The sequence below is a fragment of the Cygnus olor genome, chromosome 19 (genome assembly GCF_009769625.2).
Source record: "Cygnus olor isolate bCygOlo1 chromosome 19, bCygOlo1.pri.v2, whole genome shotgun sequence".
NCBI lineage: Eukaryota > Metazoa > Chordata > Aves > Anseriformes > Anatidae > Cygnus > Cygnus olor.
In genome coordinates, this window is record NC_049187.1 from 9,752,556 (window position 1) to 9,773,246 (window position 20,691).

The 20,691-nt window shown below is 44.2% G+C and overlaps 1 protein-coding gene across 10 annotated transcripts in view; it reads left to right on the plus strand.

The window, feature by feature from the left end:
- LOC121057304 (DAB2 interacting protein) overlaps nucleotides 1–20,691 on the plus strand; it is a 225,995-nt gene that overhangs the window by 61,821 nt on the left and 143,483 nt on the right. For 2 of the 10 annotated variants that reach the window (XM_040531232.1, XM_040531231.1), the window contains exon 1: nucleotides 10,309–11,024. The exons of 2 other annotated variants lie outside the window; for them this stretch is intronic. In XM_040531232.1, the coding sequence (XP_040387166.1) occupies nucleotides 10,904–11,024 (121 nt within the window). In that variant the 5' untranslated portion in view covers nucleotides 10,309–10,903. Of the gene's footprint in view, nucleotides 1–10,288; nucleotides 11,025–11,058; nucleotides 11,174–20,691 lie in introns of those variants that run through there. 6 more of the 10 variants (XM_040531240.1, XM_040531228.1, XM_040531243.1 and 3 more) reach the window with 6 other exon arrangements.

Genomic DNA, 20,691 nt, shown 5'->3' on the forward strand with positions numbered 1-20,691 from the left:
TGGCTCTCAACTGCCAAGACAAATACAACACCTGTTCTCTGCCCCTCATAGGAGTTTTGCATCTTAGCTTTGGCTATCAAGAATCTCCTATATTGGGAGCCTGCATGCTCAACAAACAGCCTTCTCAACGTGGGGTAAGGCACGGTGCCTTAACCTAGGTGCTAGGCCTGCCACACTGCTGAATTTGGGGGATCAGTCCTGTCCAACCTGGGGCAGTGGTAGCGTAAGCTGTTCCAGAGGTTTTCAGAGCTCAATGTTACAGAAAGGGTGAAGGATATGGTTCAGCTGATGTCCTGACCTGAGATGTACTGGAATCAGAAAATTAATCTAAGGAACTTCCTTAAATGTCTTTTACTGGGGGTTGGGGCTGCGTTCCAGAAGACAAAATGTGCCTTTCCCAGATTCTTCCCTGATCTTTTGCCCTACACCTTCCATTAGCAGTTCTGTGTACACTGCTCTCTCCTCCCATCCTATCAACCCTAACAGCCTTTAAATAGCCTCTAGGCGCTGAGCGAGGATTACCATAATGTTCCTCCTCCCTCTGCAAGCTGCTCTTGGAAAGAAAGATGAGAATGTATTGGAAATGATTTGCTCGTATGCAGTTCATAGCCCAATTTTTAACCCCCTGCTTATACCATTGCCAAGGCTGTCAGACCAATAACCTCCCTGCTAGCTGCCCTGCCCACCTCTGTGAGCAGCCTGCACCGCGCGGTTACCCCTACAGCTCCGGAGATCTTACCTACCCCTCCTGAGGGCAGGCACCCACACCGCAGCGTAGTATCAGTGCTGAAGAAGAGCTGCGAGTGGAGGATCAGTGTCCCTACTAAACTGTCTTGGTGCTGTCTTTTCTCATCCAGCGGAATTCCATTCATTCCCTTTCAGAAGAGCCTGGTGGACTCGGCCTGTGCCGGCCTCGCAACAGCCTGTGAATAGTTTGGGAGTGCAGCTCTGTGGCCTCTGACTGTACGTTCCTTTAATGCGTTCACAGCTCCTCTGGGAGGACTAAGCCAGGAATAACCAACACTTTCTTAAGCTAGGCCTCCTGCTTTGTGGCTCTCTGTTTCTTTTTGGGCTGTGTACTGCTCTTCTCCCCAGCTCACACTTCCTTATGTTTTTGCATGGCCCATGCTGCAATTAGGTGCTATCGGCATCTGAGAGGAGGGTGCTGCATCCAGTGCTTTCCATTTTGCTGGCTGAAGGAGGACAAAGGACTCTTAACATTTCTCTGCAGTCGCCTCTTGGCTTGGCATACTGTTCATTTCAATAATAAAGTGTTTCCTTTCATTCTCAAACAGTCAGGCCCCTGCCAGAGCCATCCATAATTGTTCACAGATGACTCATTCTGGCTGCAGGATCAAAACGAGGGAAAAGTGCTGTTTGCACAGTCTTTGAAACGTACAAGATGGGAAGAGATGTTCACGCTTGATATTTGTACCATATGTTGTTCCTAAATTTTATTACAGAGCCTTTACATTTCAAAAGAGATTCTACTCTTGTCCTGGGGATGATTTAGAAAGAAAAAGGTAGGTAGAGTTTTGAGTTAGACTGAGATTACCAAAGGCTGACTGTATAGTTTCTGTAGGGGCTGTGCTGCAGTGGGCAGTGCAACAGGGCTTGTTCTGCTGTCACGTATTGATGAACTGTGCAGTGCTTGGGTGCTGCAGGCTCCCTTGTGATTTTTATCAAATTCACATTGAATATCTCATTCTTTGCAGAATTTGTTTGGAAATCTTGCGTTTTCGGCTGTAGCAGGTGTTTGCATTCACTTCTCTGGTGAAAATAGTGAATGTAATACCTGTTGTTGTGAGGCTCAGCACAGAGGCCGAGGACCAAGTTACTTGTGTTAAGATGGGGAATAAGGAAATGATTCCTGCATTGCTGTCCAGGAGTGACCATACGTTCTGTAAACCAAGAACAATTATTTGTGTCTCCTAGGAAGAGTGTTTTAAGGCACCCAGCTATTTTAAATAAAACACCATTTCTGACATTTTAGTTTGGAGTGTCACTTATCAGATTATCAACCAGATCTCTGCACAGGGCTTGCGAGGTGGTTCAGACAGCCCTGATGGTGAGACGAGTTGCAGAGGTGGATCGTGACACAGCAGCGCTTGGGGACCGGAAAGGTTAGCTGATTTCAGCACAGTTCCACATTCACAATATCCCTGGTGTGGCCCTTAGATTGTTTGTCGTATCTGTGCTGTTTTTAAGGAGGGTCTTCGCTTTCTGCGAGGTACTGAACTTGAACAGTAACTTCTTTCAGACCAGTACTGTGTTGCTGTGCTTAGACTTCATGCCAGAAGGAAGAACGTAAATTAAAATGAGCTCCCAGTGGTATTTAAAATTGATTGAAGGATTTCCAGTTGGTTTTGTAAAGCAGTCTTAAAAAACAATAGCTACATTTTTTTTTTAAACTTGTTAACAGGGTATGCTTTTAAAATGGATGGTGTTTTCTGTGATACACTGTCATGTAAGTCTGATAAGGAAGATGGCTGAAGAGCATACTTGCCAAAAACATTCCTTAGGAGTTATTCTGGTGCCAAAAAACAAGTAAAACAAGCAACTGTAGTTGTAATATAGTTTGCAAATGATGTGGCAAGGAAAGGAAGAAAATAATCTGTCACATGGAAAATGAAGTTTGAATTGTGTGTATATAAATTGGTGATTTGTTATAGGAGTGTATGATCATTATCAGGCATTTAAACTTGAATAAAGGGGTCTAAGCTATTAATGAGTCAGGAAGTAAGCTTTACGTAGCATGTGTAAACAATTTAATCTTTCCTTTCACTTGTCAACAGAGATGTTGCTTTCAGTGTGATGTTACCATGAGATTAAACACCCCAAGTGTTGATTCACACCACTGTGTAAATCTCACGTGCGCTTATATAGCACTTTGGAAACATCTGCAGAGCAGTAGGTGAGTAGGAAAGCGTCTGCTTCCCTCGCAGCGAGCTGGATTCCTCGGATAGGTAAATGCTGTTTGTGCACAAAGTCAGTTACTAAACGGCCCTACCACCTGTAAAACTCTTCTCCCCACCTGGAGTTGGAACAGAGCAGATTTCCATGCAAACAAGGATAATGATGCCCTGCAGCAACTTTCTGAAAGGTGGATCAATTTTCCTGGCCTTTCAGCACACCACATAGGAAAACCACTATGTCAGAACATGCAAAAAATAGCTGACACTTCTGCTTATAACAACACGTTTGGCATACCAAGCCAGTGATGCCAGACTTCTATCACTTTAGGGACTAACATAAAAGAACTTTTATTTCCCATTGAAATCATAATAAAAATATTTTTGAACAAATATTTTTTCTCAATATTTGACTTGAACAAAAAATCTATGTATAAAATAATAATAATAAACTGCAAGGAAAAAAATTGCACTGCCATATGGTAAATGTGGTTAATATTAGCACAAGTCTGGGAAAAAATTCCCATCATTGTCTGTTACTGTAAATACAGAATTTCTGAGCAGTTGTATTACAAGGCTGAAGTGAATCATCTCTGAACAATCTCTACAACTTTCTTCCTTCTCCCATTGAAAAAAATGTCTTGTGCTCGTTGGGTGTGCATTGCATGGCTCCTTCTGCGCCGAGTGAGAGCGAGAGCCGGTGTCGTCTGTCGGGGGGATTTCTGTGTGGCTGGATCCTCCTGCTGAAAGGAAGTCTGTTTGTTCTAGTCTGGCTAGTGAAGTGACCCCTGTAAATAGCAGTGCTAGCTCGACTGTACTCAGAAGGAATAAAAGAACTTCAGTGAATACATTTCAGTTGGCTGTAAGTTGAGTTCACAGCAGACCCCACGGGTCAGCTTGTAGAGGTCATAACAGAGTAGTGCTTTAATTTTGTCTCCGAGAAGGAAATGGGAGATCTTTGGAAACCCAGAGCTGAAGTTACTCTGTTAATCACTCAATGAATCATTGTTAACATTTTATTTTAGTAATAAGCTTTTTGTAAAGAATAATCGGGCTTAAACAAATATTTCCTCCCAGCAGCTACTAATGGAGGATGCATGGTGCTAGGAAGTGTTGTGCTGTTCCTAGCTATGTATGGGGGGCTTTGTTCGATGTGTTATTTTGTACAAGATTTTTCTTTTTGCTGGGATGTTTGCTATGGGAATTTTTGCTATACAATAGAGATTGTACATTCATGTGTGTTTTTTTTTTCTTTTTTTTTTTTTCTCCCGAGTTATTTAAAGCAGCAGACTGTTTTGAGGCATTGGATATGTGATTCTGGCAAAAGTTTCTTCATCAATTTGTGTTGGACTTCATGTGGTAAATTACTTAATTAGTTCTATGGGAATCTATAGCACAAATCTTAAGAGAGATTTAGACTTCCTAAATTTTGTAAGCATCACTTGCAGTCAGGTTATAAACCAAGTTATCTGAGTGGAGCATCCTTTGTTATTAGGAATACATGTCAGTAACTTCAGAGTAAGTTAACTGATTTTATTTTGGTCTCCCCCAGCTAGCTGGAAGCTGCTGTGGAAAGGCTTATGTTCTCTAGCTCTATTGTTCTGCTGGGAAGTGGTCAGGAAGCGCTCAGCTCTGAGGTCAGTCTCTGGGCTTCTTCCCTGTTCCCTTGCAGTACCGAGCTCGTTGCGTGGCGCAGGAAGCGCCTCCGATTGGGTTCTCGCTGGTGTTCCTGTAACCTGCCTGGGGACTGAGCAGCCCTTCCTACGTGAATCACTCCATGTGTTTTTCACCAGGCACTCCACGTCCTTCCAGCACAATGAACAACATGTTTGTTGACCTTCTGTTTGCCTGTTCCACACTGCTGGAGCTGGTGTGTTGTACCGAATCCCCACTGTCAAGAAGCTGCCTGCTATATAGAGAAATGAAATGCTGTGGTCCAAAACTCAGCTCATTGGTTGACAGATTTGTTGGGAATTGGAGGTAGAATTCCTAGGCTCTGGTTTTATTTCTGGTGCTTCCGTCTTTGTGCGTGGTATTTGACAAACTCTTTGTTCATATTTTTCAAATATATGACAAGTATTTCTCAAAATCAGGGCATTGTGCATTAGAAACCAAATAATTGACTTTCCTGCTTAACAGTTGGCACTTTCATTTGAAATTTATATTTACCTGAGTGAAAAAGAGACAGTCTGTATGTTTTAAGTACACTGAAAAGCTGAACAAGTATTTGCAAAAGCATCAGCACTCTGTTGGATGAAAGACACTGTAGAAAAAAAAAGATATTATTATGCTTCATGCTTATTCATTATGAGGGGATTGTCTTGAGAGCACGAGGAAGCTCATTTAATTCTTTGGGCGAGGGCTAAGGGATGAGGGGTGTACGCCTGCCTCTGCCACAGCCTCCCCACGTGGCCCTGCCTGAATCCCTCGGGGCTGCAGTTCTCCATTCATGAAGTGGGCATGGAAATCATCCTGCCTCTAGCGTGTGCGATGGTGTGTGCATTTAGCTAGATTAGGAGTGCTTTGGACAAGGAATCGTCTCTCATTTGGTGGTGTATGCAGATCCCAAAACAACGTGACACTGGTCTCCTTGGGATCTCTGGGCACCACCACAGTAAATATATAGATAGTGATTGTAAATAAGCCTGTATGTAGGGAACACCCACGCTAAAAGAATTCGTGCCCTGATTTAACTGATACAAGACCTCCTGCACTCTTGTTTAATATTATATTATCCACACACAAATTCTTCCTCTTGCTTTTTTAATGTTGACACTGCTGTTTCTTCTCATTAATATCATTAAATATCTATATTAGATAAATTAACTTTCCCACTTCCATTTGGATTTCATCACCATACAGACAGCAAGAATATTCCACAGAGTAGCTACCTCATAAATAAATAGAGAGCAGTTAATTCAGTGTTTAAATTTAATGTAAATCTTTGTTTCCATTCTGATTCCAAATCTGTGTACTGGTTTGTTGCAAGGCTATCAAAAAGCTGCTGCAATCCACCTAAGGTAGTAAGGAAATTAATTTGTCTCTGCATGGTCTTAAAATAATCATTGTTTTCCATTAAAATATTGAAAAGAACTGTTTCACTTTTATTGTGGGTATGAAATTTCCCTTGTTAAGTCTTCAAATATGTCACTGTAGATTCTCTAATAAGTGGAGTTAAAATGAGAAAACGTTATATTGTTTCTTTTCTTCCAAAAAAAAGCAGAATTGTACTTTAAAAACTTTTAAATCAAGTCCATTCTACCTGAACAGAAGAATTTTAAGAGTTTTTTTCTGACCTATGATTGATTTTTTTTTTTTTATAAGTAGATAAATTTCTCTGATGCATTTCTGAATATTCTTCTGTTTGGAGGATGTTCTTATTTGGAATTGCTTAACAATATCGCTTCTTTTGTTGTTGTTGGTTGGTTTTGTTGTTTGTTTGTTTGTTCGTTTGTTTTTTTTTCCTTGAAGGGAGGTGTAGGAGCATGGAAGCCCCCGCTCAGACTGCAGCAGGTAAACTTTTCAGGGAGGACCCCTTCCCCTCCGTGCTGATTAGGGTAGAGAAGACCTTTTGAAAGCCAACCTGCTGGAAGGTTAGGACATGGACAAGGATAGAACTGAAGAGTTTCAATGCAAACTTCCACTGCTGCTTGAAAGCCAAAGTCTGTTCTACTTCTCTTCATATGTGTATAGCTGAATTGAAAGTTAAGTTATCCTTACACAAAGGAAATTACCTTCCTCTCTGGCTCTGTGTAGAGCTTATATATCCCTAGTAGCCTTGAGGCAATAAGCCTGGAAATCTTCCAGCTTCATACTGTGCTGAAGTGGAAACTGCAGTGAACTTGTAAGCAAATTCAAGCAGGCAAATTTAGAGTGACTAAGATCCAGCAAGAACACTGTTGTGTTTCTCTTTTGTTTAAAAGTACAGATACTTGGTAGAGATTATTCCCATATTACTTTTGCTTCAGATTGTGAGAGAAATATAATCATTCTCAGAAGTAGTGGAGTTATATGTGACAGGAAAATCAGGGCAGCAATCGGACTTTTTTTTTTCAGCATCTTGATGATATGCCTGCAGTTCATTGACCAAATGGAAATTAGAAATCCAGCTGATGTCCACTACTCCTCCCTATACTGGCCAAGGCAAAACAATTAAATTTTTTTTTTTTAACTTTTGAAAGCCTCAGTTCAGTTCAGAAGTCAGCCTATGCTCATACCTTTACAAACAGAGCTTTTGGGGCCGGGCTGTGCCCTTGACAAGCATCAAACTTTCCCTCTCAGAATAAGGAACCCAAGCTCCTTGCCACGAAGTCTGAGGGAGTTAAGAGGAGTGATTGTTTCCCTCTAAAGCCCTTTGGGAAAGCAAGAGGTTTAATGGTAGGGGCTGCCTTGGGAATGTGCATTCTGAAATACAGTCATTATTTTCCCAGCACTAAGCAATAAACAAATGATAAAAAAGCCGAGTGTTAGCCACTGGGGAGGCAGGGCCTCCGGCTGCCTCCACGGACCCAGCAGCCCCACTGTAGCTGCGCAAACCCTCAGGCAGCAGCCTGCGCCTTTTGATGTCAAAGCAAACAAGTCCGTGTTTGTGTAGCTCTCTGTCTCAGAACCTATTTTGGTGCTAATTAAAAATTTATTCACATGCTGTTAGTTTTGGTAAAGGAGCGAAATAAATCCAGTATTAAGAGGGCTTATAAGCAGGTTAACAGACGCGGATGACAGCGGATGTGAGGTTGCCTGTGGATGCTCTAATTTTCCTCTACATCTCAGTGATATATGACACTGGATATCTTACCGAGGCATTATGCTTTGGTGGGTATTTAATTTCATGGGTTAGGTTTCTGTTCGGTGTTTGGGGGGAGTAGTTACCAGCCCCAAAACCACTGCTATGTTTGGCTCTGTTTGCTCCTCTTATGGAGAGATTCAGCGGAGCCCAGCAACTGAACTCATCCTCGTGCTTTTTAGAGGGAACAGCCGGGCTGTGATGTGCTATTTTAGAGATAGAGATTTTAATATTGTCAGCTTCCCTCCAGAACAGTTAATATATCTAACGTTTGGAAGTGGTAGATTCTGCTAGACACAATAAAGCGTTTGTATCAGGATGTGGCTTTCAGAAAGGAAAAAAAAAAAAAAAGAAGAAAGAAAAAAAGTAGTGCTGGATTAATTGGAAAGGTCCAGACCAGTCACATTCCCTCCCAGATGGGTCATTCATTTTGTTGCCTGCTGCTCTGTAGCATCTGAACTTAAAACCTTCAAAAACTTTGTTGAAGTGAGAGAGACAGAGGCATGCTGTCTCAACTCGCACCAAACTCCCAGCCATTTATGCTTTTATTGTAGGGCTGCTTTCTCTTGTCATGATAGTTTATAGTCCCTCATTAACTTCTCCTGTTTTATGGTCACCTGTGTGAACGTTCCTGAAGGTACTATGTTGATTTTAGAAAAATAACGCCTAAACATGGAACGGATGCTGAAGTACAAGCGAGGGAGCGCACAGTGAGCGCAGGGCCACCATCCCCTGCCTCCTGATCATTTCCGCCTGCCCACGGAGGGCCTGAGATCACCGGTGTCTGTGTCTCACCGCATCCCAGGTGGTTCGAGGACAACTCACCTGGCTCCAATTAGGCAAAACCAGCCCAGGTGAACCTGGCCCTTTGAGATTGTCTGAATTTGGGTGAGCTTTGTAAATGGTTTTGTTTAAACTTTCATTTCCATCAGTGCCTTTTTTTTTGCTCTTGGGAATGATAAAAGGAAAATAATAAATTGGGTAGGCTCTTTTAAAGACGTTTCTAATGACAAAAGCATAATAGTAAAAAGCTTCTCTTAAGAGCCAGCAGCTCAGTTATTAGGACACAAAAGCACAAAGAGAGACCTGGGTATTTGGCTTCTTGTCTACAACAGATCTGTTGTTGAGCCTCAGTGTTTGCAGACCTCCCCGTCACTGCCTTAGATGTTCTCAGCTCTATTTACGAACTGAATCCGCTGCACAGGACAAGTCTCTTGTCACTTGGAAAACATTTTTCGTTTTTCCTGTATTTTGTTTTTGCATGTTAATCTACCTAAATATATTAAAAAAAACTTATTCTGGATGACAAGATGAGGGCAGATGCGTAGTAACTGGAGCCTTTTCCTTTTTGCTGCGCTCTGCTGTGGGATGTGGTGGCTGCTGGTGCCCTGGTGGACGGGCAGAGGAATGTGGGGCAAGGTCCCCCTGCCAGGCCTGGGAGCCTCTGCTGTCCAGCTGGGAGCTCCCTCCTTGACCTGAACTTGTCATTGCCCCGGTGATTGGCTCCTTCCTGCGCTGCCTAAAAGCTGTTGAATTCCTTACGTGTGGCCTCAAAACCAGGCATGGACTTTGCTAAAGGCTGAGGCTTGTTGCTTGTCCTGGCAGGGTCTTTCTCAGCTGAGAAATATCACGTCTCCACCACTCAACGTGAAAATAAGGAAGCACAGATTTTGTAAACTTCGAATGTTTTTCATGACTGCATAGGTTTATGAAATCCTGCAGTTAAGGTGGGTGGTCGGTGATGAGGAGGGGCCTGGTCTTTGTAGAGCTACAGGGCTTTGTTTCCCCTGTGAAGCACTATGTAGAGGTGTCACGCTGAGGGTACCAAAGTCTGGCAGTTCCTGCCTCTTGTTATGAAGGTACAGCCGGGTATAAGCAGGGGGAGCTTACAAACTTCTGAAGAAGCTGCAGCTGAGCGGGGAACAGCTCGTCCTCAGCCCGCCTGCCTGGTCCTGCAGCTTCACAGGACACCGCAAAGATAACTTTGCACAAACGTCTGGGAAAAACAAAACCAGGACACAACACAGAGAGGTATCATGCAAATGTCATTTTTCAGTTCGTGCCGCTCTGCGATGAGGTTTTCCTGTTATCTGCCAACTTGCGCGAAGTGGCTGCACGCGCAGGTCTTGGCCGACATCGGGACGTTGTGGAGTGCCCTCCGCCGCCCGCCCCTCGGGGCGCCTCGTGCCAGCCGGGGAAGGAGTTTGGTGAAGGAATCTGGACGATTCGCCTCTCACCTGACCTCTTAAAACTTTAAAGGTGGAGTGAATTTTTTTGCCTGGGTATTCTATTTTTTATTTTCTTTTCCTCCCTGCTGTAAAGCGTTAATCCTGCCCATCGCGATGTGATTTCATTGAGCAACGTGAGCCGGAATCTGCCCTGCCGTCGGAGCCCAAACGCAACTCGGCTCGTCCTGTGGCTCGTGGGATGTGCTGTAACTCAGCTCAAATGTTGAAAGGAAATGGGCCTCCAGGGGAGTCTGGAGCTCTGTTCATTCAACTTCTAATTAAAGTTTTCCCCTCTCAAGTTTCACTTTATTTTCCGGGGCTTTTGCTCCACGATGATTATTAACATGTGTCCCATGGCCCGGAAATCGTTATACCCTTCCCCAGCCCAGCCTTTGTCGATACCTCCTGCTGCAGAATGAGCTGCCTGAAACTTCGTCTCCGAAGCAATGCGATGGCGATGGCCGATGGCTGATGGCCGATGGCCGGGGCAGGCAGCAGCCAGCTGCCCCCCGTCGCTGCCCAGCTGCTTTCCTGCCACTGGCTGCGCGTTTCCTCCCGCACGGGTTGATCAGATGCTGCTGTCCAGCGGAGACGATCCAGTCCAGGATTTCTTCCAGCCTTTTCTTCATGTTTCAAGAGCCCAGGCCAACTCTGGCTTCCTATTCCAACTCCAGCACGCTTATCTTTTTTGGGGCAGGAATTGTTAGCACAGTTTATCTTGCTTGCTGCAAGTCCTCCCTCTGCTGAGACATGTACTCTGGTGCTGCGTTCTCTTATTTTTTTTTCTCTCTGTCTTTTTATGTTTTCTTCTTGTTGTTTTTCTTTTTAAATGTGTAAAGTGAAGAGTTCCTCTCCCCCCCTCTCCCTTTCCACTCCACAGAACCAACCTCCTGTTAATTACACGCTGGAACTGTTGCTGCTTTGCCAGAGGGGAGAGTGAACCTGTGCCTGCATGTGTGTAGTGTAAAATAGCTAGAAAGATGTCAATGAACAGCAGGAAAAGTTCTGGGAGACCGTCTTACTACTATCGACTGCTCCGGAGGTCACGACTTCAGAGACAGCGGAGCCGATCCCGGAGCCGGAACAGGCCGCTTAGTAGGGGTAAATGCAACAACACTTCTGTTTCCTTGACAGTGCCAGACACGCGTGCTGTTGCTTACAGGTAGCTTCCTTACTGGAGAGCAGAATGACCAGTGCGAATATCTGAGTGTACCTGCTCCCTGGGCAGCTCGTGTTGAGCTTTCCAGAAGGTCAGTGGCTTGTGCAGTGCTGCAGGGGCTTGAGGGGAGGGAGAAGTGCGTGATTTTCAGAGCTTAGCTCTGGGAGTCAGGCTTGGGTGCTGTTCCTTGTGGTGGCTGTAACACCTCGTGTAACTGTAACTAACCCAGGCTTTTCAGTTATCTGTGGTTCCGTTTTTTCAACTCGTATAATTAAGGTAACTGCTGCTTTTAGCTAACTGGGATGTTTGGAGGCCTAATTGATGATTACAGGGATTTGAAAACCCTTGATTAAGAGATGCTATCAATATGCCAAGATGAATTGCTAGAACTTGTTCTTCATGAGCTGAGTGTCACCAGGGGGTTCGCAATTACAAAGCTGAGTACAGTTTAGGGGTACAATTTTAGAAAGAGCCTGAAGATTGTGCTCCCGAGGCACTGTGGAAACCTCTGGGACTTGGATTCCCAAATCACTTTGCGCTTTTAAAAATCCTGCTCTAAAAGGGCCTATTTGTCCTCATCAGCAGGAGTTAGGTCCACAGAGTAATGTCTCTTTAGGGCATACTCACTCATGCAGCCCATTTATTCTACTTGAGGCAGCTACTGACCCAGTTGCATTTTTAAAAATAAGCTATTCTGGCTCTCTCTTCTAGTGTGAGATAAATGTTTATTGATGCTTGTGCCTGTCGGTAAAGCAGTCAAAGGAGCGGGTGTCTTGGAGTCATTTTATGTTGAGCTATCTTTGCAGAAAGGAGGGAAGAGGGTTGTGTTTGGCCTCTACTGTGACAATCCAGTCCTATTTATCAGGTCTTGAGCTTAATCAAGACCATTAATTAAAAATAATTTATTAGTTTGCGGGTGAATTAAAAAAAAAAAAAAAGTAAAAAGCAAAACTGCAACAATTCATCCTCCATCAGGTGTTTGTACAAATCCAGCCTTGTTCTTGTGTCACTGGAGTTGATTCAGATTTAGCCGGCAGATTGTGAAGTAGGCTCCGGGACTGCAAGATTGAGCTTAGTGCAGTGTCCTCTTTCTTCCTTCCCTGACATACAGTACTTTTTTCAGGATTTTGAATCATCACTGGGAAAACAATAGGAAGCTAAATCAGTCCCCGAGCTTCATCCTTTCCTTTAAGCAGACAGAGTTTTTCTTTCCATGTTTTTTTTTTTCTGTTTTGCCTGTCAGAGAGGAGTGTTTGTAGATTCACAAGCGTGTAACAGCTCCTTTTCCCCCTTTATTTGTATACGGTTCAAAACCAAAATATTTTACTGTCATTTCAGTGACTGTGACAAACGAAATGTGTTAGTTTCTTTTAGGTAACCCAGTATGAACTTGTCGGCATAATTTGTCATGAGCACAAGGAATATGCAGGCAGATTTGATTGAAATGGAAATGAACCCTAATGTCTGTAAGAAATTGGATTTGAACCAAATGAAATCTTCTTGCTGTTGATCTCTCCCTGAGTATTTTGTGTTTGTCACATGTCTCTAGGATTCCTGCCTGCTAGGAGAATCATTACCCTCAGCACTCGTTTAGCTCTTCTCATCTGTAGATCTTCAAGGGATTTGCAAATCTGGATAAGAATTTTCATTTTCTCTATGCTTTTGTAAGAGTCGCAGAAAGCAGGTTGTGGAGTAACGGTGTCAAACAGCAAGGTCCCAGGGTGGGTCAGAGTTAGGGCCTGGTTCAGAGTCTGGAGGCAGTCTGCACAGAGTGAAGCAAGTGCTGGAATGAAGCAAAAGGAACACCTGCCAGTCCTGGTCCCACTGGAAGGTTCGTGTACGGGGACTGCAGGGGTGGAGGAGCTGTGGACAACGCAGGAACCGGAATGAGGCTGTAGGCTTTTTGGTTTTGTGAAATGTGAATTTCCAAAGCCTGGACGAAGGAAGGAGCTGGGGGTCACCTTCTCACATACTGATCTGTGGCGTCATTTGCTATCGGGCTGAGATACTCAAACACCAGATATCCTTAGTGGAAGGTTAACATAAATTCATGAGCACTGGAGTTATTTAGGGGAACTGGCTGTTTTGCCAGTTGTGTGTTTTCAGGGCATTCCCTTGACAACTTTTGGCTCTCTCCAGTCTCAGGACCCTTTGCCAAGATCTCTGCAGAGCACAGGTGGGCCTGAGGACCTCGCTGGTGGAGCCGCGGTACCTGGAGGTTGAGCTTTTCCAAGGTGTGTCACTTCAGCAGATTAGCAGCATGCTTTTGGACAGGGGACTTGCTGAGGATCAAGCAGTTGTGACACGTTTACCAGGGAGGAGGAGATCTCTGCTGGCACACAATCCCCTCTCCCCATCTGGAACCGTTCAGCGTATTGCATCAGTCCTGGATGATAAATCCCTGATGCCGGCGCTGCCACGGGAGCACCCATGAGATGCAGGTGCTGCCATCTGCTGCCAGCAGGGCTGCTCGTCCGGAAAGCTGCAGCACGCCTCTGCTGTGAGTCAAGGGACAGCTTTCTGCCCACTTAGCTTACATCACTCCGTTTCTCTGAATAGGGGAAAGGATGTGTTTAAAAACAGGTATTTATATCCTGCCACTTCCCACTCCCAGCCCCTGGGGGGGCGGTGCCAGCCCCCCGCCTGTCGCTGTGCCCGGCATTGCCGCAGGGATGCTGCTGGTGTGCAGGAGGGCCTGGAGGGCCTGGAGGAGTGGGCTGGGGCTGCAGCATGCACAGCTCCTAGGTGGTGGCTCTAGGGGAAATGGGTCTTGCTTCCTGAGGTACAAAGAAAGAGAGAACCACTCCCTCAGGAAGGTGCTGCTGAAGTGCATTTCAGATAAGCAAAGTGAACAGAATTTGCATTTTCTATGCAAGTGTCTAAGGAAAGTAGGGGATTGCTTTCTGCTGGGACTCCAGATGGACACAATCTGATGTAGCAGGCGGAAATATCTATAGCACTTTCAGCTGTTCTCAGTGGCAGACGACTTATTTGATGTTTCATGTGATGTTATCCTCTATTCTTGGAGTTTAGAGTTCTCCACTTAGCCCTGGTGCTTATAACACATTCATCTCGTGCTTTAGGGTGTTTGCCATCCTGTTCATGGAGAGGTCCAGCCCTAGAATAGTTGGAGAACAGTAAAGCTGATGAGGATGGCAGTTCAGACCAGACCAGGAATGCTACCAGGAGACTCATGATCGTGCCTCCAGCATGCTTAAGTTATTGCTATTTGATGGTGGATAAACAGGACAGGTTTCACCCTGCTGTTAATCTTTGTTAGAATGATGATAATGTCAGAAATCTCCTGGCTCTGCTTTCCATGGGGATTTGGGACACGCTGCAGGTACATTAGGTAGTTTAAAAAAACCTGCAGAAATCCCCATTTCTTCCATGGACCATCTGTTCAGCTCAGAGATGTGTGTAAATATACGAGGAATCATGGCTGTAATTATGATTACTACCAGGTGATCCGTCTAATGCAGGGGAAGGTACTTGGGAGGCAGAGAGAGTAGAAGGAAAATTCTCGATAGAAGCAACACCTGCTTCTGCCTGCGGTATGCTGCCCTGTGGCTCTCTTCATGGTGTCCCTGCTTCTCCTTGATTATGGACATGATGAAGGAGCAGGGGGCAGTGGCAAGTGTTCTGGAAGTCCAGTTTGCTAACAGAAACCTCTCGCAGGTGCTCCATTCGTGGGCCTGTGTCTGCACCCACATTCACTGCCTTGTTAGTCATGGAGAATAGAGTCTGTCTGCTCTGAGATCCCAGAAAGTACCGTATGAGTATGAGGTTATGTTTCTGATAATTTACAAGTAAATTGCTTAATTACAGAATCATTTATTATAAAACTGGAAGCTTTGACACGTTTCGCTTCATGGTAATAATAGTTTTTGTTCCAGCATGCAACAGAATGACATGAGATGCACATACCCAGGCTCCCTTTGTGCCTAACCACATTGAAAATTCATGCATTCTTCTCTCATGTTGTCCTAAATGAAAATGTGTTGTACAGCATCCTAGCATATTCTCCAGAAGGAAATGCCATGGAAATAGGGAACTTCTCTGTCTCTTATTTTTCTCATTTGTTAGAAGGGATTTTCTGTCCACAATTAAACATCTCTCCTATGAAACAGCCTTCTGTTGCTGATTTTTCTCAGTGGGACCAAGGCAGGAGGCTGTCTAAATTCTTAGTAAGAAGAATTAGAAATAGCAGTTTGAACCAAATGCAGCTTTGGCTTCAGTTCTTTCTTCTGTAAAACTCTGTAGGCAATCAGTTGTCATCAAAGCTCCAAGAATTTGGTAACATTTTGAGTTCCTGATACTTCTGTCTCTGTTAGCTCCTTGGACATAAATGTCTTGCTCTAAGGTCTGCTCATCACAAGTGCTTTTCAAGTTTGGAGTACTTTGTTCTTCTCATGACCCACAAATGATTTTTCTTTGAGTTACACTTAGCTGCGTGCCTTTCCTCTTGTTGAAAGCATATGTTTTCATGTGTGTCTTTGGTCTACACCTACTCTAAATGAAGCTTAGCTTAGATACTACCAACTGTGACAAGAGCTTGGGTATCAGAATACCTGTATCGTATCCAAACCTCCCCTTCTTGGTAAATCAGTGTTGGCCAGACCTGTCTCAGAAGTGCCCGAATCCACTAATAAATAAGAATACCGAACAGAACACCTCCCTACACTTACAATGCCCTCTCTTTCTTGCATGCCAAATCAGTATGTGCCCCTGAGCCTTGATTTTTCTTTCTGTGGTCTCTAGTTTTAACAAACTGAATAGTCATTACGGATACAATGGCTCCATCAGAAGTCCATTTGTGCACCTGCCTATGAAGGTGCCGTCCCTCTAACACACTTCACACGTCCTTCACGCTTACCCCTTGTACTGGGCTATTGCTCTGATCTTTTGGATTGTGCCTGGAATTTTTTATAACAAATTTGTTGAGAGAGACAGCATCTCTCTGACAAACATCGAGCAGATTTTGTAATGATCTGTGTGACTAAAGAACATGATTTTTTATTAAAAGGAACTGATTCTGTATCAGCGTGTAGAAGTTGGAGATAAGCAGTGTTAGCCTTGTGAATACAAGTATCCCTGCATGTTGCATGTATTTATTTTGGCAGGCAGAAAGCTGAGTAAAATGATCCTGTTTCCCCGTTGTCCTCTGATTCATAGCCTACCAAGTTTGACAAGATGAGTGGTTTTGGTATTTGGGCACATCTGGCTGTACCAGTGGTTGATACCGAACGAGGACGCTCAATAGGAGGCAGGTCTGGGCAGCAGGGTGAGCACGGTGCCGCTGGGCTGGGGCAGGATTGAGTCCCAGTGCCCTGGGGCTGCGGCCCCGGCTGCCCTGCTTCCAGCCCCAGCAGGCTCCGCTGCAGACATTTCAAATGCAGAATCACTCTTCCCCTCCTTACTGAGAATTTGCGTGACTTCAGTGGGATGGTGTCCCTTCACCTGTCTTCTGTGGGGGGGATTTCTTAGAAGAAACCAAACTGTGTGCTTTAGAATCCCTATTATTTTCCTAAAAAACATTGTACAAACAAGTTTTGTCATGGAAGAGCTGGGAGCAGTGAGTGGCAAGTTCAGTTAAAACATTAGTGATGGGTTGTTCTTTTTCCAGGGGTGGCATCTCTTAAATGTCAGGAAAAGGAGACCTTCCTGCTCCGCTGTTCTTAAAGAGCTTTGCTTTGTTTTTCAAGCCTCTTTGTGGCACTTTCTATCAGAACTCTTGTGGTGTTTCATTGAAATGTTAACAGCATGGCTGACAGATGCCCAGAGAAAAGCTATGCAAACTTCTTTAAGCTGTGCTGTTTGTAAGAAATACTCGCTGGCAGCCCTGCTATTTTTAGCATTAGTGCTTCAGTTGAGACGCTGCTCTACGTGTTCGGTGCTTAGTTGTCTAATAAAAACCCATACTCATTTGTAACTTGGGAAGCAGTGCGTGATGGAGGAGTTCTTGGCCGTGTGCTGTTTTGATATGAAAACAATGGATATAGAAGTCTAAATATCCTGTCCATAGACAACACCTCCGAGCAGGTTTGTTGTCTCTGGGGGCAAAGGTGAGGCAGACCCGTCAGTGGGAGCACGGGGCAGGACTGCCCTGAGCTGCTGCTTCTGCTCTTACTGTGCTGGCGATGCCCCACTGACTGATCAGAAACACAGAAATATCAAAGCATAGTGTGCACTTTCTGTGACAACTGTGTCAATTCCTGCTAGATTAAAAATGAATCAGGTTTTAAAATTCTTAGTAGGAGCCATTGCAAGCACCAGAGTGAACCTCCAAGGAGCAGTGGCCCTTCTGGCATTTGCATGGTAAGCTAGAAAACCACAGGTAGAAGCAGGATTTAGAAATATCCCCTCAAATCTTGCTCTCATCAATAGTGGAAGCAATAGTCTGGATTTCCAAAGGCACGGACCTCCTGCTCAGCCCTGCTGTGTGTAACCACTTGTTGGTGCTCCCATTTAGTGTCTGGAGCTACACTGAAAGCATTGTATTGGGCCCAACTTGCAACGTTAACAAACTATGGGGTGTTTTTTGGAGTGTGGTTTGGGGGACCAGACATTTTATTTGCTTTTGACTCGCTGAGGTAGCACCTCGGTTCTGTTTATGTACTTTTCACCTCTCCTCTTAGTGACAGGATCTTGCTGCTTTGGGAGTTTTGTAGTTTCCTCTGTCTTCGCTCTTTGATTTTCACGTGTCTTAACTTTTGCTAAATTTTAAGAGGAACACTGGAAAGGAGGGGGTTTAAGATTTGCAGGGTGCGGAGTTTTGATAGTGAGACATGAGAAGGGCGGTGGGGGGAGAAGGGAAAGGAAAGAAAAGGAAAGAAAGACACAGAACTGTAGAGAGTAACCTGGGAAATGGGCAGAGGCTCACGCTGGACAATGCAGCCACCTTGGTTCATTGTCAGCTGCCGCATGTGTGTTTGTGGCCTGAGGCAGGGGCAGTGAGGTTTGCGAGTCAGATAAAAGTCAGGTAAGCTGCTTGGAAAGAAGCAGATTTGACTACAGAGCCCAGAACCAACCTTGATGAAACTGGGCAATCGGAAAGGTGTGGACGTCGATTGATTCCTTTAATGTGGATTAATGCCCATTGCGGTGTTTGTGGCACTTCCCGAAACAATAAACGTCTTCTGAATATCCTCATGCATAACCAAAATACCGTATTATAACAATTGTTTGATTTTCTTTATCATATTTTGTAAGAATTGCAAATATTTCATAGACTTGAGGGAAGCCTTAGGTAGATGCGTTTTCTTTTAACCGCTAAAGGTGTTCAGGGGCAAGTGCAGGAAATGCTGTGAGTGGCAGTGAACGAGTAACGGCACAGACTCCTGTAGCTCCGTGTTCTGCTCTCAGACTTTGCTTCTGCCCCAAGCTAGGACGAGAACTCAGGTGTTCTTCCTCTCAAGTCTTGACCATGGTCCCATACCTGAAAGTCCTGTGGTCCCAGAAACTGCATCCTTAAGAGGTAACTGAGCTTAGCACCAGTCTTGATAAAATTGTGAGAGTTGTCAATCTGCTGAAGAGTAAATTGAGAAATTACTTCCTTATTTAATGCCGTGACAGCAATTTGGGAATTTTCAGCAATTTTCAGGCAGCTTGAAGACTGACTGTTGTCTCTTTTGCTCGTCTATTGCTTCTCTCTCTCTTTCTTTCTTTTTTTTTTTTTTTTTTTTGAAGTCCTTTCCTTCTGGTAGGAACCTCCCTTTCCCCTAACAGTGTTGCTAAGAGAGGCTGATTACTCTGAAAGGAAATAAGCAGCGGAGTTGCTCCCAAGTAATGCAGGGTGAGTTTTTATCTAAAAGCTGTAGGTAATAAATGAGAGAGAGGTCAAAAACCCTGGTCTGAGTCCAAAACAGAATTGCTTCCAAAAGAATGCTTAGAGGGGTTTCAACAGACTTCACGATCTCTGATGTACCAGAGTAAGTTTGTGACCTTACAGCTGTGGCAGTCCAAATAATTTAGATACAGAGCTGCCTTTTAAAGCTTTTAAACATATATTCCCCTTGAAGGTCTTCTAGCGTGCCACTAATCCCTTAAGTTATTGCACTGAAGGCACTCTGTAATCCTTTAATTTACTCCGGTCTCAATAGAGATGGTGAACCAGCTGGGTCACTTTCCGTATTTGGTCTTTATCAATTTTGCTTTTTTGTCTCAGACACTAGCTGAGGGTAGTGTGCTTTCCTTTAAAACACTGCGGAGAACAGCTGAAATTCTGAGTTTAGTTGCTCATGTGTTTGTGTGTATGCCTATTTTAAAAAGTGCACAAACCCCAGAACCTCCTCACCTGTTTCACTGTTTTATAGAGCCCTAGGGTCAGGCTTCTAGCTAAGTTTCCTCAGGCCCCTTGGAAAATCAGCAAATGTGAAAACTGATGACGTTTTTAAAACTGAAATAATACCCAGTATAGGAGAGGTGAGGGTCAAAAGCCGACGTTCTCCACAGGTAACTTCTGGAAGCTTCATCTCCCAGTCCTATGGGGGACTAAGCTTTTGACGTAGGATTTCTTGGCAGTGCTGGAGGCAAAGCTTTATGGTGGTAAGTGGCACTAACCAAGCACTATGCTTTTTTAAATAAGCAGAAATTCTATCTAGAGCAGCACATTGGTTGTCTGCATTTGGCAGTTTTGTCCTGTCCATTGCTTCTTGCTTGCACGAGGGACGCATGGGTTTGTTGTGGGTTTGTTCCCGAGGGCTGGGCTGGAAGTCCTCCTGCTGCTGGAGGTGGGTTTGGCATACTGGCTACTCAGCAGTACTTGAGAAATTCATTTTAAGATGAGCGTTGAAGCGTTCGCGTTGGAGAAAAACATGCCCTGCAATTGTATAGACTTTGCGAAGCATCGGCAAGAATAAGGAAGGCCAAAGTTGTGCTTCATTAACATTTACACTGAAAAAGGAGTCCTCAGATGTTGAGCACTTAACGTTTCTTTTTGAAGAAATCAATTTATTTGAAGTGCAAGTTTCTTTTGTACATTATGTGCTCACACTTTTGATTTCTCACAGCACTTCTGCGCCAGTGAATTCCTTGTAGTGTCGGAGATCAAGCTTGGTCTTGTTCTGAAGTATCCAAATGTGGTAATAGGTGGACTGTTGGAAAATTTGGCATCTGGAGTTAAATTACAGGATGCTTCTTAAGCTTCTTGGTTACTATAGTAACAAGTAATAGTCATCCTTCGTGATTAAGCAGTGTCCATGGTAACCAAATGAGCAAGTTTTAAATGAAAGATATTTTCCCTTTACATTTTTAGCAGTCAAAGGTTAACAGTTATTACCTTTATACCCTTAGATGAGAACAAATCTTGATCTGGCTGGCATATTTAAAGTGAGAACATTTGGTGTTCATTTAAATAACTTTACTTCTAGGACCGGCTGAATTTTGGGTGAATTCCAACATAAAATTTCTGAGAGCAGGGTGTGGTGCATTAATCTTCCTAAGAAGAGTGACTGTTGTTCACTACACGTGCTAAACTGTTCCGCAGTGTTGCAGTGTGTTGTTAAACAGCCTCCTTCCTCCTCCTCGCAGTGAATTGCCGTTCAGCAGGGAAGGAACCAATCCCTTCGTACACCCAGCGTATTTTTAGGGCAGAAGATGCAAGTGTCA